This window comes from Desmodus rotundus, chromosome 5, assembly GCF_022682495.2.
Source record: "Desmodus rotundus isolate HL8 chromosome 5, HLdesRot8A.1, whole genome shotgun sequence".
Classification (NCBI taxonomy): Eukaryota; Metazoa; Chordata; class Mammalia; order Chiroptera; family Phyllostomidae; genus Desmodus; species Desmodus rotundus.
Genome location: NC_071391.1, coordinates 78743473 through 78758997, shown reverse-complemented (window position 1 = coordinate 78758997; position 15525 = coordinate 78743473). Strand labels below are relative to the sequence as shown.

At 35.3% G+C, this 15525-nt stretch overlaps 1 protein-coding gene across 1 annotated transcript in view; it reads right to left on the bottom strand.

Moving 5' to 3' along the window:
• The window catches only part of ATM (ATM serine/threonine kinase), a 169345-nt gene that overhangs the window by 138717 nt on the left and 15103 nt on the right, over positions 1-15525 (bottom strand). Inside the window, exons 7-12 of the mRNA XM_024570803.4 lie at positions 10112-10277; positions 9239-9477; positions 7289-7452; positions 3298-3467; positions 1145-1516; positions 509-703 (exon numbers count right to left, since the gene is read on the bottom strand). Of these exons, the coding sequence (XP_024426571.2) occupies positions 509-703; positions 1145-1516; positions 3298-3467; positions 7289-7452; positions 9239-9477; positions 10112-10277 (1306 nt within the window). The remainder of the gene's footprint in view (positions 1-508; positions 704-1144; positions 1517-3297; positions 3468-7288; positions 7453-9238; positions 9478-10111; positions 10278-15525) is intronic.

The window sequence follows — 15525 nt, the reverse complement described above, 5'->3', positions numbered from 1 at the left end:
TGAGTTCTGAAATAAAACAATTATGAAATTAAAGCACTGGGATCCAGAGATCTATCTTCCAATCACTCAGTTCCAGTTACTGACTACGGAAAGGTTAAGTGGGCAAGCTGCTCCCCATTCTAGTCCTTCAGTCCCATTTTGTCTTTTTCTCATTTCATCCTCCCATTCACATATTTCACCCAGAAGATACTCTCATTATGATTCCAGCATACACGTGAGTTAAATATATGTTCAGATGATAACAAAGGAACACACTTGCTAAAAGAGTTATATGCATATTCTTTGTGCACATCCCCCTTACTTGTCCTCTTAGGTCAAAGACGTTGGCACAAAAAGGAAGAACACTGTAACACTGTAACAACAATGGGACTATTTAATATTTAGGGGTAGCTCTGGGAAATGCTCCATTATCACTGTAAAATAAAGTCAGCTAGCATCAAAGAGTACTGGATGGAGCCTCACCAAACAAAACCAAAAATACAACAGCATGCTACTGAACTCAAATTACCTGTGAAGAATTGGAGGCAGCTCTGTACTATCTTCAAAGTCATCTTCTAACTGATAGAATAGGAGCCATTTCATTATCAATTCCCTTAAAGAAAAACTTCTGTTTACTTCACATGTATTCTGCTCCATTCCCATTTTTACTGTTTCTGGAACTACATAGATGGTCAGTGCCAAAGACAAACAGCATATAACAGGACTATAACAAAACAAAGAATGATTAATGTTAAAAGTAACGTCTTTAAGTGCATAGTATTACAAAAAGTATAGTTTATGAATATTAAGCAAGTAAGTAATGAATTGTCAAATTACACATTAAAAATTTAAACATTTCATTCTTTAATACTGGCCTTAGTCATCTCTCCACATTTAAAACTAAATTTACATTTAAATAAATTTATTTATTAAGACTATCTGAACAAACAATAAAAGCACCTGAAACAGAATTTAACAATCCTTAACTGAACTTACAAAATTCAAAATTTGGCAGAAGGGAGGTAGATGAATATATATATATATATATATATATATATGTATATGTATATATATATATATATATATATAGTGTGTGTGTGTGTGTGTGTATATATATATATAAAATATAAAAACTCCAAAATCTGATACAATACAGTGAACTTACCATGAAGGTCTGCAGGCTGACCCAGTAAATAACTTCCAGAATTCTCTGTCAACCTCAACTAAACTCCCTTGAATTATGGCTCTAAGTAAGCCAAAATTTTCAGCTTGTATTTGTTCAAAACTAATATTGCGTAAGGTAACAGACCAAATTTTAATCCAGAGTTTCAATAAATCTGACTTTTGTGAGCCTTCTAGGTTTGATTTCCTGCCTTGACACAATGCAACTTCCATAAGGCATCGTAACACATATCGTAGGCGTTCCCCACGTCGTTGTTGAGGTAGAAGCTGGTATAGTATCGTCAATAATGGTAACAGCTCACAGTTAGGTAAACTTGCAGGATATTTTGATATTAGTTGGGTTGTAATCTGTAACCTGAAAGAAAAAAGTGTAATTAATTTGAAAATTACTCAATTCTATTACCAAACTAAAAGAAAATATACAGACATAGTACCATTACAATATCCTAAGTAGAGTATCCCCATCATCGTTTTTCATACTACTCTCACAATGCACGGCCTCTTAAAATTTTTTAGGCCCTACTTCCTAAAGTGGTGAGAAGTGGCAACTTTCTGCCTAGCTGGGTAAGCTATCATATTTCCCTTACACAGAAACTTTAAAGAATAACTAAATTATTAATGTTATACTCTTGAGTTATCACACCCATCCATGTTCTTCTATCACCAACAATATTCCTCCAAGATAAGAAAACAAATGAAAACTTCAAAAAACTGGTTTCCTTAATATTAATTCAGTTATTTCAATAAATATTTGCTGTGAGTTCTCTACAATGTGTCCTACTCAAGAACAGAAAATTTAATTTATTTATCTTTGTATCCCTAATGTTTGGCACACAGCAAGTATTCGATTAATAACTCTTTTGTTAAAAAAAGATTTGTTTATTTTTTTAGAAAGAGGGGAAGAGAAGAAAGAAAGGGAGAGAAACACTGATTGGATTCCTTTCACATGCACCCCAACCAGGAATAAGCCCACAACCCGGGCATGAGCCCTGACCGAGAATCAAACAGGTGACTTTTCACTTTGCAGGACATTATGCAACCAAATGAGCCACGTAAATCAGGGCCAATAAATAATTCTTGACTAGATGGACAAGTTAATGAATCTGAAGTAGGAACCCTGAACTATAGAAAACAAATGAGTTTAAGCAATAGGAATCTAAATCAATAGACTTTTCCCATATAATTCAATTATATTTAAACATTACATCAACACAGTAAATATCAAAAGAACACTAATCATAAGTTTCACTGTAATCTACAAATTTCTAACTGTCCTTCGGCAAGCTGCTTAACCTTTCTGTTTCAGTTATGTTTTTTAGTGAAGCAAACAGGCTGAACTGGATGAATTCTAAGGATTCCTACCAGACCTAATATTTTGTGATTTCACAGAATTCCACACTTTCTTTAATTATTTAGATAATTGTGAATGCTATATGAGAATAAAGAACATAGCAAATAAGAAAAAAAAAACCTTGCCCTGGTCAGTGTAGCTCAGATAGTTGGAGCATCGTCCCCGCACCAAAAAGTCGCAAGTTCGATTCCCAGTAAGAGCACATACCTAGGTTGTGGATTCAGTTCCAGAAGGAGGCAAGCAATCAATGCTTCTCTCACACATCGATGTCTCTCTCTCCCTCCTTTCCTCTCTCTCTAAATCAATAAATGTATCCTTGGGTGAGGATGAGAAAAAAGAAAAACTTTTTGCCATGGCATAAAGTCCAAATGATTCTGTGATTTCTAAATGTTATCTTTACTTTCTTCCTAATCTAATTCTACTAAAAGGTGCTTATCCATACTAAAATCTCTTCTCTTTGAGGTGTATGACTCAGTGAATTCCATGATACATACATTACTGATTATCTACCAGGCAGCTATTCTCCCTTATTCCCTGCTATGGTAATAGGCTTAAGAAAGGTGGCCTTGTCCCAGGAACTAGCAGATGAGCCATGGTAATCTCAACATGTCCTGGCAATCATATTCCCCTTTGTCAGTGACTGGTTTAGGAGTAGACAAATGACCTAGTTCTGGTCATTGGGATTAAAGGAATCTACTGGCTAATAAGATTAAAGGAGGTCTTTGTGAGAAAAAAATAAATGAGACTAAAATGACACTGAAATAGGAAAAAAAGTAGTATTTTACCAAGGCACAAGTTCAAAATCATTCTGTGACTTTTGAAGATGATCTTTTATTACATCCCAACCTAATTCTATTTTTCTCCTTTTGCAATGCACACTATAATCACTAACTTCTCTTTGTGTGGTAGTATAAGACTGAGAAATCTCCAAAGATCTGGAAGTTTCATTAAAAACCTGTAAAATAAAAAAAGAAAAACTTAAATTTTTTTACATTACTATTATTTTCTAGTAGTTCATTAAAAAATGTATTCCTCCTCAAATGAAGATATAGGGAAGTCATAAAGCAAGAGTAATAAATCATAGAAATATATAAATATCATAATATAGTAACAAAAAACATTTTGCATGACTTAATGGCTGTCTAGAAAGTAAATATTACCAAGAGTATTAGTTTTATTTCCTCATAACATTTACAAAAAAATCACCAAGATATGTAAAGTAAAGCAAAAAACTATTTTCAAAGTAATGAAAACATAAATTTTGACTTCTGGCCAAGATGGAGGTATAATTAAACAGGGCTCGCATCCTCACACAACCACAGCAAAATTAGAACTAAATTACAGACCAATGATCATGTAGAACCGTCACACATCGAGTTGAATGAAGTCTGACAACTACAGAACTAAAGAAACCACATCAATCCAGAAGGGTAAGAAACTCAGTGACACGGAACAGGCGGGTCCCCAGACCCACATGTGGTGGATAAAAATTCAGGAGGAGTATCTCGGGAGTGAGGAGTCTCAGACCCACATCAGGCCCCTAGCCCAAGATTCCAGTGCTAGGAAGATAAGTCTCTATAACTTCTGGCTGCACAAACCAGCAGGATTGGAGTCTGTGGAAAAAAAACTATGCAACTCCCTGGCAATTCCTTTAAAGTGTCTTCACCAAAGTTAATCAGACACATACATTCCCTCTGAGCTCCATCATCACCTGGGTAGCAGCTTGAGAGGCACAAGTGGCATACAGGGTGGAACAGAAGTGTCTGACATCAGTGCAAGAGCTGGGAGACAGCTCTTTCTCAGACAGAAGAGGAAGCAGAGACCATTGTGCCATTTCTGAGCATTCCCCCCATAGAGCCACAGAACAGGCTGGCAGGAGCCGTATCTGAGACTCCATCAACCTGGCTTCCACTGTGTACCCTGTCCTGGTGTTTACCTGAGGCTCCTCCCCACCCAACTTATGGCCTGCCCTCATAGCCCACCTACCTCTGGCTAAACATCGCAGGCCTGGCACTAGCAGCAGCTAGCTTTGGATCACAGTTTGGCTCTGCCTGGGAACCTCCAATCCCAGCTTAAGTAGCAGCTATCTGCAGACTGCACTGTAGCTCAAGCTGGGTTGCCCAAAGCAGAACACAGGTAGTGGCTAACCCTGACTTGCACCACCTGGGAAACCTCAGAACCGAGAACCCAGTGAACAGCTACAGACCACATCGGAGCACCATCACCCTGACTGTGAGCAGCCAACCCTCCATGGAGGGCAGAGGTTGGTGGTCTGTGGTCACAGCCAGTCCTTGCACCTGACTGGCCTGGGTATATTCCTCTCATTGACCTGCCAACAGCAATCAAGGCTCAACTGCAAGAGGAGGGTGTACTCAGGCCACTAGGAGGGTGCACCTCGAGTATCCAGCTTGGGCAATAGGGAAGGCTGTGCCACTGGACCCTACAGGACACCTTCTACGTTAGGCCACGCTATCAGACAGGGAGTCCTAACAGGTCTACCTAATACATAGAAACAAACACAGGGAGGCTGCCAAAATGAGGAGACAAAGAAACATGGCACAAATGTTAAGAACAAATCAGAACTCCAGAAAAAGAACTAAACAAAAGGGTGATAAGCATGCTATCAGATGTAGAGTTCAAAACACCGGTTATAAGGATGCTCAAGGATCTTAGTGAGGAACTCAACAGCATAAAAAAAAAAAAATCCAGTCAAAAACGAAGGGTACACTAACTAAAATAACGAAGAATTTACAGGGAAACAATAGAGTGGAGGAAGCTATGAATCACATCAATGATTTGGAACATCAGGAAGCAAAAAAACAACCAATCAGAACAACAAGAAAAAAAGAGAATCCAAAAAAAAAAAAAATGAGGACAATGTAAAGAGCCTCTGGGACAACTTCAAGCATTCCAATATTCACATCATATGGATACCAGAAGGAGAAGAGAAAGAGCAAGAAATTGGAAATATATTTGACAAAATAATGAAAGAAAACTTCCCTGATTTGGTGAAGGAAACAGACATGCAAGTTCAGGAGGCACAGAGAGTCCCAGATAAGATGGATGCAAACAGGTCAACGCTGAGACACATTATAATTAAAATACCAAAGCTTAAAAATAAAAAGAAAATCTTAAAAGCAGCAAGAGAAAAGAAGTTAGTTACCTACAGGGGAGTTTCCATAAGACTGTCAGCTGATTTCTCAAAAGAAACTTTGCAGGCTCGAAGGGATTGGCAAGAAATATTCAAAGTCATGAAAAGCAGGGATCTACAGCCAAGATTGTTCTCCCCAACAAAGCTATCATTTAGAATTGAAGTGCAGATAAAGAATTTCCCAGACAAGAAAAAGCTAAAGGAGTTCATCATCACCAAACCATTATTGTATGAAATGTTAAATGGGACTTACTTAAGAAGAAGAAGATCAAAAGTATGAAAAATATAATGGCAATAAACACATAACTATCAACAATTGAATCTAAAAAACAAACTAAGCAAACAAGAACAACAGAGACAAAATCACGGTACGGAGAGCAGTTAGATGGTTGCCAGATAAGCAGGGAGTGTAAGGGAATGGGCGAAGAGGTGAGGGGATTAAGAAGTATAAAAAGGTAGTTACAGAATAGCCATGGGGATGTAAAGTACAGTATAAGAAATGGAGTAGCCAAAGAACTTATATGCATGACCCATGGACATGAACAAAGGTGGGGTGATTGCTTGTGGGAAGCGGGAGGTGCTGGGTGAGGCAGGCAAAAGGTGAAAAATTGGGAAAACTGCAATAGCACAATCAATAAAATATTTGAAAAACACAAACACATTGCCCTAGCTGGTGTGGCTCAGTAGATTGAGCACCGGCCTATGAACCAAAAGGTTGCTGGTTCGATTTCCAGTCAGGGCACATGCTTGGGTTGTGGGCCAGGTCCCCAGTTGGGGTTGTGTGAGAGGCAACTGCTTCTCTCTCATACAACAATGATTTTCTCCATCTCCTTCCCTTCCCCTCCCCTCTCTTTAAAAGTAAGTAAATAAAATATTTTTAAAAAACCAAACATAAAAAATCATAAATTTACCATAAATTTAAGAAAATACTGATAAGTGAAATTACCTAGGATGTTAACCAAACCTCTGATAAGAAAGTTTTACTTCAGAAACATTAAGCCATCAAATGAAGAATGGATAATCAAAAGGTGATATATCCATACAACTGAATATTACTTACCAATAAAAACATGAAATACTGATTTACAGTAAACTTGAAAACATGCTAAGTGAAAGAAGCCAGACAAAAAAGACCAACTATTATGTGATTCTTCTTATATAAAATGTTCAAAATAGGCAAAATCAACAAAGATTAGTGGTTAGTTGCTAGTTACTGGAAAAAGTGGGGAATTAGGACAAAGTTCAAGGAACTGTTCTGTGTCTGAGATGATGGGTATAAAACAGTGAAATTTCTTAAAACCACTGAATTGTATACTTTAAAACAGCATATTTTATGCTATGTTATTTCTAACTCAGCAGAACAAAAGAAAGAAACATTATGGTTAGGGTCATCTTGTTCCGTATAGGCAGTATTTTAGGAAAGAAAAAGTTCATCACCACTTTTCAGTAAGTTCATAGTATATAGAGTTATCTTTAAAGTCAGAGGCAATTCTAAATATTTATGGTGTTTTGAAAAGAGTAGTTAGTTACATGTATAGAGTAATTTTATAGGATTTTTATCAGAACACAGTTTTTAAGAGCCCAGTTAAAAAAATTAACAGGAAATTTCAAAATGTGACAAATACCTGGTGACAAATATCTGCCATTAATTCAATCAAGTTTTCCTTGATGGCAATGTTACGAGATCCTGAAGAATATTTTCCTCTGCTTCCAATATGACTTATCTCATTAACTAGCAGATCATATAAGTTGTATAAGATACTTTTCCATTTTTTTGATTCATAAGCACCTGTAATTCAAAAAATATAATTTTTGTATACACTCCATATGTACTGCCAACTCCCACCAAATTATTCATCTGTTAAAGTGAAAACATTAGAAGACATCTGGTCCAACCTCTATTCAGTATTAATGCCTCTCCTGACATTGTCCTTGACAAACTCTATAATGCTGTCCATTTCACACTCAGTTAATTGTATTTGCTCAAAAATTTTCCCATATGTTGACCTAATGTTCTCTAATCGACTCAATCAAAATCTCAATCGGCCCTATTGGTGTGGCTCAGCAGCTGGGCGTCATCCTGCAGGTCAGGTTAAATTCCTAGTAGGCAGATGCCTGGGTTGCAGGAGGCAGCCAATCAACATTCTCTCACACATCAATGTTCCTCTCCTGTCCTTCTCCCTCCTTCCCCTCTCTCTAAAAGTAAATAAAATCTTTTAAAAATATCTCAATCAAACTTTCTCTAATTTCTTCTCTCCCATGAAGCAAATACCATTAATAAGTTCCCTCTTTTGCATGAGGACTAAGTTCTGTGTATGTCTATTTAAGTGAAAAACACCTTACCAGTTCCTTCAATTATTGTACAAATGACATGTTATCATCATCCCAGTCCACTTTCCCTAGACACACTCCAGTCAACCCATGTCCTTAAAATGCTGACTTTACAACATCCGGTGAACATTATACTCCAACTGTGATCTGACCAGTATGGGGAACAATGGGCTATTATTCCCCAAACAAACTACCTCCCTCCCCACAAAATCTACTATTGTAGCCTAAAACTACATTAGCATTTTTTAATTTTTAATTTATCCTAAATATGCAGTTAACTAAAACCCTAAACATGTCATGCCATTTCTTCACAAACCTGATTTTCATCTTGTTGAGAGCTATGTGAAAGATGAAAAACTAAGAAAAGCCACCATTCTTTGACTTACAGAGGTTTCGTGGGCTACTAATACATCTAACCATACATACTAGAACTCATGAACATACACAGCTATTTCTGATGAAGAAAAGAATAGTGACTACAATAGTTCTTTCTTGTTTTAGCTGCTATTACTCAATGTAGGATGATTTCTTAATAAGATCATTAAACTAGACATAATGAATTGATTTGAAGGCTAGTACAAGCCCAAAGGGAAACAGCCTGAACACGAGGAAACTCACTCAGTTCCGCCCAAAGAAGTTCCTGTCTACTCAGTGGAACCAGACCATTCAAGCAATAATCTCTTGATGAAAAGACCAATGTGAAGGAACCAAGGGTGAATGGGTCATTCATTTCTGGTTTTCCCAGTAAACAGGGGCCTGGAGTAACTAAAAAGTCTAAGAGTATATGTATCAATCTTCCTTGGGAACTGACTAATCTGATTGGCTATTTTCAGTCCACATTTATCTATTTTTATCTTCTAATAAAAGCAATGTGTGGGTAAACAAGACCTTGCCTTCTTGAAATTGTTTTACACTTAGTCCATATCTTATCTCTTAGCAATAATTATTGCTGCCTAATTAACTCCTAGAGGGAATAGTGTCTCATATTTGTTTGTATTCCTCATAATAACTAGCATTGTGCTAAACACATGGTAAGGCATAATATGATTTGCTACCACAGCTTCAAATTCTAAAAAAATGTATGAAAAATATCATCATGACTAATATCATTACCAAGCACAGCAATCCAAAGGAAGGTCATTACCTCCTACCAAATACAGATCTCAGGCTTAAGCCTGCATGTTTCAATGAAGAAGCAAATTCAAAACGAAGCAAATTCAAAACAGTAAAAACTTCCTTTATACCTTTTTCTTGGGTTTTGGCTCCCTTTGGATGATGGATATAAATTTGTAGTTGAAATAATTCAATAATTACTTCTTTTAAGGAATCATTAAGTCTGTGTTGAGTCCAAATATATAGCAAGGTAGGAAGAATTTCATCTCCTAAATCACACACTCGAATTCGAAAGTTAACAGCCAAAGTCTTGAGGAAGACAACAAATGCTGCTAAGATATGATTTAGACCCGCAGAAGTCTTTTCTTGCCTGCAATAAAAAATAAACAGGCTCAACTTGGTATAATGGGAAAAAAGCACACAAACTGAAGACAGTTATTAACTGCATGCTGAAAGAAAAACATCTAATTTTCAAATAACAATAACCTTAGTCTCAGAATTATTCAGAATAAAATCCCAGCAGTACTATAGAGAACCAAAAAATAGTTCTTCTTTGGTGCTAAGGGATCACTCCTGTTGGCTCTCCCTACTAAATATTGTCTCAAATTATACAAAACTAATTTGTAATGCCTATCATTTACAAATGTTTACATTAAAAACAGGCTAATACCACACAAATGTAAGATATTTATACTTCCAAAATATACTACTTTATTTTATTATTACCGTCAAAAATGGGGAAAATAAAACTACTTAGAAGGTATTTAGATTTTCCTGTCATTAGAAAAGCAAGACAGATCTCTCACTTAGGAACATCATTTCCCGTTCTGCATACTGGATATTCAGCAATCGCTGGACATAACTAATATTTTCTTTGGGAGTCCACTAGTTCTACTATAAAGAGCCAAGTTTTTAAAGTTAGTAGTATTTTTAGCCACTGGATCTACAACATAGTCTTTCAAGATCAAATTGAAACGAAACAAAACAAAAAGAGGTTAGATTACCTTGCATTCTGAATAGCCTTGGAGAAAAAACCCAAAAATTTGGAATTTAATCCATCAGTTTGTGAACAGCATCCTTTAGTCACAGCTTGAATGATTCTAGCCACTAAAACTCTATTAATGTCTTGTGAAGGTTTAAGATACAGTGTGAAATACACAGAAAACAATTCTTAAAAAACAAAGAAACAAAAATGTATTAGTTATGGTTTTTAAAAAAGAAAACTATCAAATCATATAACTTAAATGTCACGATTCAGTTGAAAATTTAATAATCCCACAGAGAATAAAGATTTAAATTATGCTAATTTATATTTAATAGAGTAAGGGCATTCCATCCTTATTTAACTGTATTTTACATAAACTGTGTTCAAGGCAGGAACAACAGGCAGCAGAGAATGGAAAGTAAAGAGCCAGACGTCAGATAAGCTACTTAACTTCTCTATGTTTCTTCATCTGAGCCTAACAAAGTACTTGACACAGTGCACACTCCACAGTTTTATTTTGTTTCAGTGCTATTCAACTAATAACGGACAATTTATTTCTCACAATAGTAGGGTACTTTCATTTTTGCATAAAATACTTAATCCCAAAGGCAACCTGAACAGTGACGGTGAAATAGGTGTAAACAGTGAGCTATGTTACAGGAAAGAAACCCCAAGCTTTTTAATGGTTAATGGACTGCAAGGAAACCTATCCTTTGCTCTGGAGGAAGCCATTAATCATCTCTATCATCTCTATATCCCAAGGCTCCCTATACAAACACACTTTAAAAAACAGTCTGGAAAAAAAGCAGTGTCTCTGCTCATAAGATGTGCAGAAATGTGAGATGTATTGAGAATTATCTCTCAACACAGTGAAAAACCAAGTTGTTAATGCAGGTTTTTCCCATAGAAATAATCAGACAATCTTCAGTAAAGTGAGTAATAACACCCATGGGTAGCTTCCTTTTCAACTGTATATCACATGATTCTGCAGAAATAGTTTAAATACAAAAGAATAAGGACAATAAAAATACCTCAAACATTAAACAGAAAAATGATTTTTCAAAGGATTCCTATCATATCTGACATTACTTTATAGGACTCTATACCAGTGCTTCCCAAACTCATCCCACTACATACAATACCTAAATAATGGTAAACACTTGAGTTAATACATACACATTGGCGATTAGAAATGAGGGAGGTTTATCTTTATCATTTCCTTCTTACTATTTGGCAGGAATAGGTAAAACAGGAAAAGCTAACAATGCAACTGTGTTTAATTAAAGCTCAAGTTTCAGGGGTTTTATCTTAGTTGGGAGAAATGATTCCAATTGTAAAAGAATCCCACCTACTCCCCTAGTAAGTGGTAAAAAAGATGGTGTAAGACATTCAACAAAAGTCTCAGAAGAGTAGAGTCCAACTTCAGAAACAGCTGCAGTGCATGCCTCCAGATGAATTCACTTCCTCGGTGAATTCAACAGGAAAAGATCAAAGAGCAGATGGTAAAACAGCATATTAAAAGGGAGTTTCTGAAAATGTAAGGGTGGTTCAACATTTCTGGAATAATCCCTCTTATTGTGATGTATGCTATTTATAAATATTTATTATGCAAACAATTTAAAAAAAAAAGGGAGTTTCTGGAGTTAAGAAAATATAATAAAACCCCAAATAACATCATTAAATGTAGATTTCTTAGGACATTATTTATACATAGACAAGCATGCCATCTGCAAATAAAACAGTTTTACTTCTTCCTTTCCAATCAGTGTGCCTTTTATTTACTTTTCTGGCCTAACTGCCCTGGCTAGAACCTCCAGTACAATGTTGAGAAAGTGGTGAGCACGGATATCCTTTTCTTGTTCCCAATTTCTTTTGTTAAAAGATTTAAATTATGAACCAAATTTCATTAACAGTTATAGAAGTATTTAAATTATCTATTTTATATTGGGTGAGTTTTGATAGTGTGTGGTTAAGGAATTGGTCCATTTAAATATTCAGTTGTCAAACTTAAGAGCATAGAGCTGTTCACAAGTATTCCTTTATTATTCTTTTAGTAGCTGCAGGATATGCAATTATGTCCCATTTCATCCCTAAATCAGTAATTTGTGTCTTCTCTTTTTATATTAAGTCACTTTTGCTAGCACTTCTAAATTGTATCAATGTTTTCAAAGAATTAGCTTTGTTTCATTAACTTCTCTCTTTTTTTTCTGTTCTCAATTTCATTTATTTCTGCTGTTCTGCTGGAAGTTTTAGAATTTGTTTTATAGTTTCTTGAGCTAGCAGCTCAGATTATTGATTTCAGATCTTTCCTTTTTTAAAGGATTAATATTTTTGAAATATAACTGAGTTTCAGGTATACATGATTTGTATATATTGCAAAATGATCACTACAGTAAGTCTAGTTAACATCCATCACCATATATCGTTACAAATTTTTTTCCTTGTGATGAGACTTTCTAAGATCTACTCTCTTAGGAACTTTCCAACATGCAATACAATATTATTAACTATAGTCACCATGTTGTACATTACATCTCCATGACTTATTTATTTTATAGCTGGAACTTTGTCCTTTTTAATCCTTTTCACCCGTTTCACCTGCCCTTCACTCCTCCACCTCTGGCAACCACCAATCTGTTCTCTGTGTCCAGCAGACTTTCCTCTTTTCTAACACAGGAGTTTAATGCTATAAATTACCCTCTCAGCATAACTTTATCTGCATTCCACAGAATTTGAAATGTTGTGATTTTCATTTTCAACCACTTCTAAATATGCTTTGATTTCAAGACTTTTCCTTCAACCCATGAATTATTTAGAAGTGTACTGTTCATTTTCATAAAAGTATTACGAAGAAAACAGAGTGCTATGATAGAAAAAAAAGAGGAACAAATTTAGAAAGAGCAATCAGGAAATGGCAGTGATGTGTGAGCTGAGACCTGAAGGATGAAACAAAACCAGCCATAGAGAGGTAGCCTCTGACAAGAGGACAAAGTGCAAGTTAAGGGCTTGCACTCTCTAAATAGGAGTTGTGTGAGATGATCCTTAGCAGTGTCAGACGAAAATAATGAAACTCTTTATTTTTAATTAAAACTAATTACAAATAAAAAATTAAGCTTTACTGGTATTTAATATACAAATTACCAATGGCCACTTTGGAAGACAGTTTGGCCTTTTCTTACAAAACTAAACATACTTTTACTATACAATCCAGCAATCACACTTCTTGGTATTTACCCAAATGATTTGAAAACTTATCTGCTCACAGATGTTCACAGTGGCTTTACTCATAATTGCCAAAACTTGGAAGCAATCAAAATGTCCTTCAGAAAGTGAATGGATAATTAAACTGTGGTATATCCAGACAATGAAATACTATTCAATGCTAAAAAGAAATGAGCTATCAAGACACAAAAAGACATGGAAGAAACAAATGCATATTACTAAGTGAAAGCCAATCTGAAAAGACTACATCCTGTATGATTCCAACTATATGACATTCAGTAAAAAGACCAGTGGGTGCTAGGAATGGGGGAAGGGAGGGATACACAGGCAGAGCACAGAGGATTTTTAAGGCAGTGAAAACTATTCTATATGATACTTAAATGGTGAATAAATGTCATTTATACATTTATCAAAACTAGAGTTTGTCAACACCAAGAGTAACACTAATGTAAATTATGGACTTCAAGGGGGTATGAGGTGTCTACGTAAGTTCACTGACTGAAACAAAGTTACCACTTTGGTGTAGAATGTTGATAGTGGAGGGGCCTGTGCCTGTGGAAGGTCAGAAGGTTTCTGGGAACTCTATATTTTGTGCTCAATTTTGCTGTGAATATAAAACTGTTCTAAAAAAGTAAAGGCTGTTAAAAAAAAAAAGTTTGGAAATCACTTGCTTAGAAAATCCAAATAATGGCCACTATAGTTACAGCACAGCAATCAGAAAAATGGGGGTAGGGTTTTAGTTAAGTGAGGTAAATAGGTCAGAGAGACAGGCAGAAGCAAAAGTATGCAGCATTTCCAAGGTTTGGGAGAGGAGTCACATTTTATACTATTGCAGGTAAGTCACTAAAGATTTCTAACTTTTCTTCTTTCCTACCTTATTAGAAAAACTATCTTCTTCCTTGGGACAATCCTAGGGTTCTTGTTTTGGAACCCTTTCTTCTCAGGGAACGTACTAATCAATTTTCTGTGTGTTCAACCACTCTTCATTAAATCCTTCCAATTGCATTTACATATATTCCAGTCACTCTCCTCTTTAACAGGCCCCCTCTTTCCCTTCCCCTGGCAACCAAAGCTTTTTGAAAGTGTTGTCTGTATTTGCTAGTGTACTTCCTAACTTGTCATTCACACTTCCACACCAGTCTGTTAGAGAACTGAATACCATCACCCAATTCTATAATTGCCATTTATAGAATAATTCATCAGCAGCAGATACACATTCTTTTCAAATGCATATGAAGCACTCATCAAGTTGGACCTTATTCTGGGTCATAAATCATAACAATTATAAATAATTTATAGTATAAAAAGTATCTTCTTTAACCATAATACAATTAGAATGAACACTATAAAAGGGAAAATTAAAAACCCATAAAGATTCCCCAAACAACTGGAAATTAAACAACACATTTCCAAATAATCTATGGGTCCATGAATAACTCTCAGGAAAAACTAGAACATATTTTGAATTGAAGAAAAATGAAAATACAACACTAGCAATATTTGTGAGGTGTGACTATAGCAGTATTTAGAGAAAACTTATTATATTGAATGCACATATTAAGAAAGAAATTCTCAAATCAATGATCTAAGCTTCTATCTTAAGAAACTAGAGAACAAATGAAACTCAAAACAGAAGGAACTAATAAGATCAGAAATCAATAATGAATGATGCAATATCACTACAGAGCTTATACACATTAAAAGAATAAGACAATAATGTTCAAGAACAACTTTATGCTCAATACATTCAACAACTTAGATGAATTATACAAATTCTTAAATTACCAAAGCTCACTGAAAAAGAAGTATGTAACCTAAATAATCCTTTATCTATTAAAGAAATTGAATTTAGTTAAAAACCTTCCAACAACAACAACAAGCTCCAAATTCAATGCAATAACATATAAAATGGATAATGCATCATGCCTTACTGGGAAATATCCCAATAACATAAGGTTGACTCAACCTGTGGAAAATTCATCAACATAATTCACATTATGAATAAACTAAACAAACAAAACCCATATGATTATCTCAACAGATGCAGAAAACATTTAACAAAATTCAATATCCATTCATGACATAAAAACATGAGCAACTAGGAATAGAAGGGAACATCCTCAACCTATACTGACAACTAATATCATGCATGCTTAACGGCCAAACACTGAATACTTCCATCTAAAACCAGGAACTGGACAAGGATGTCTG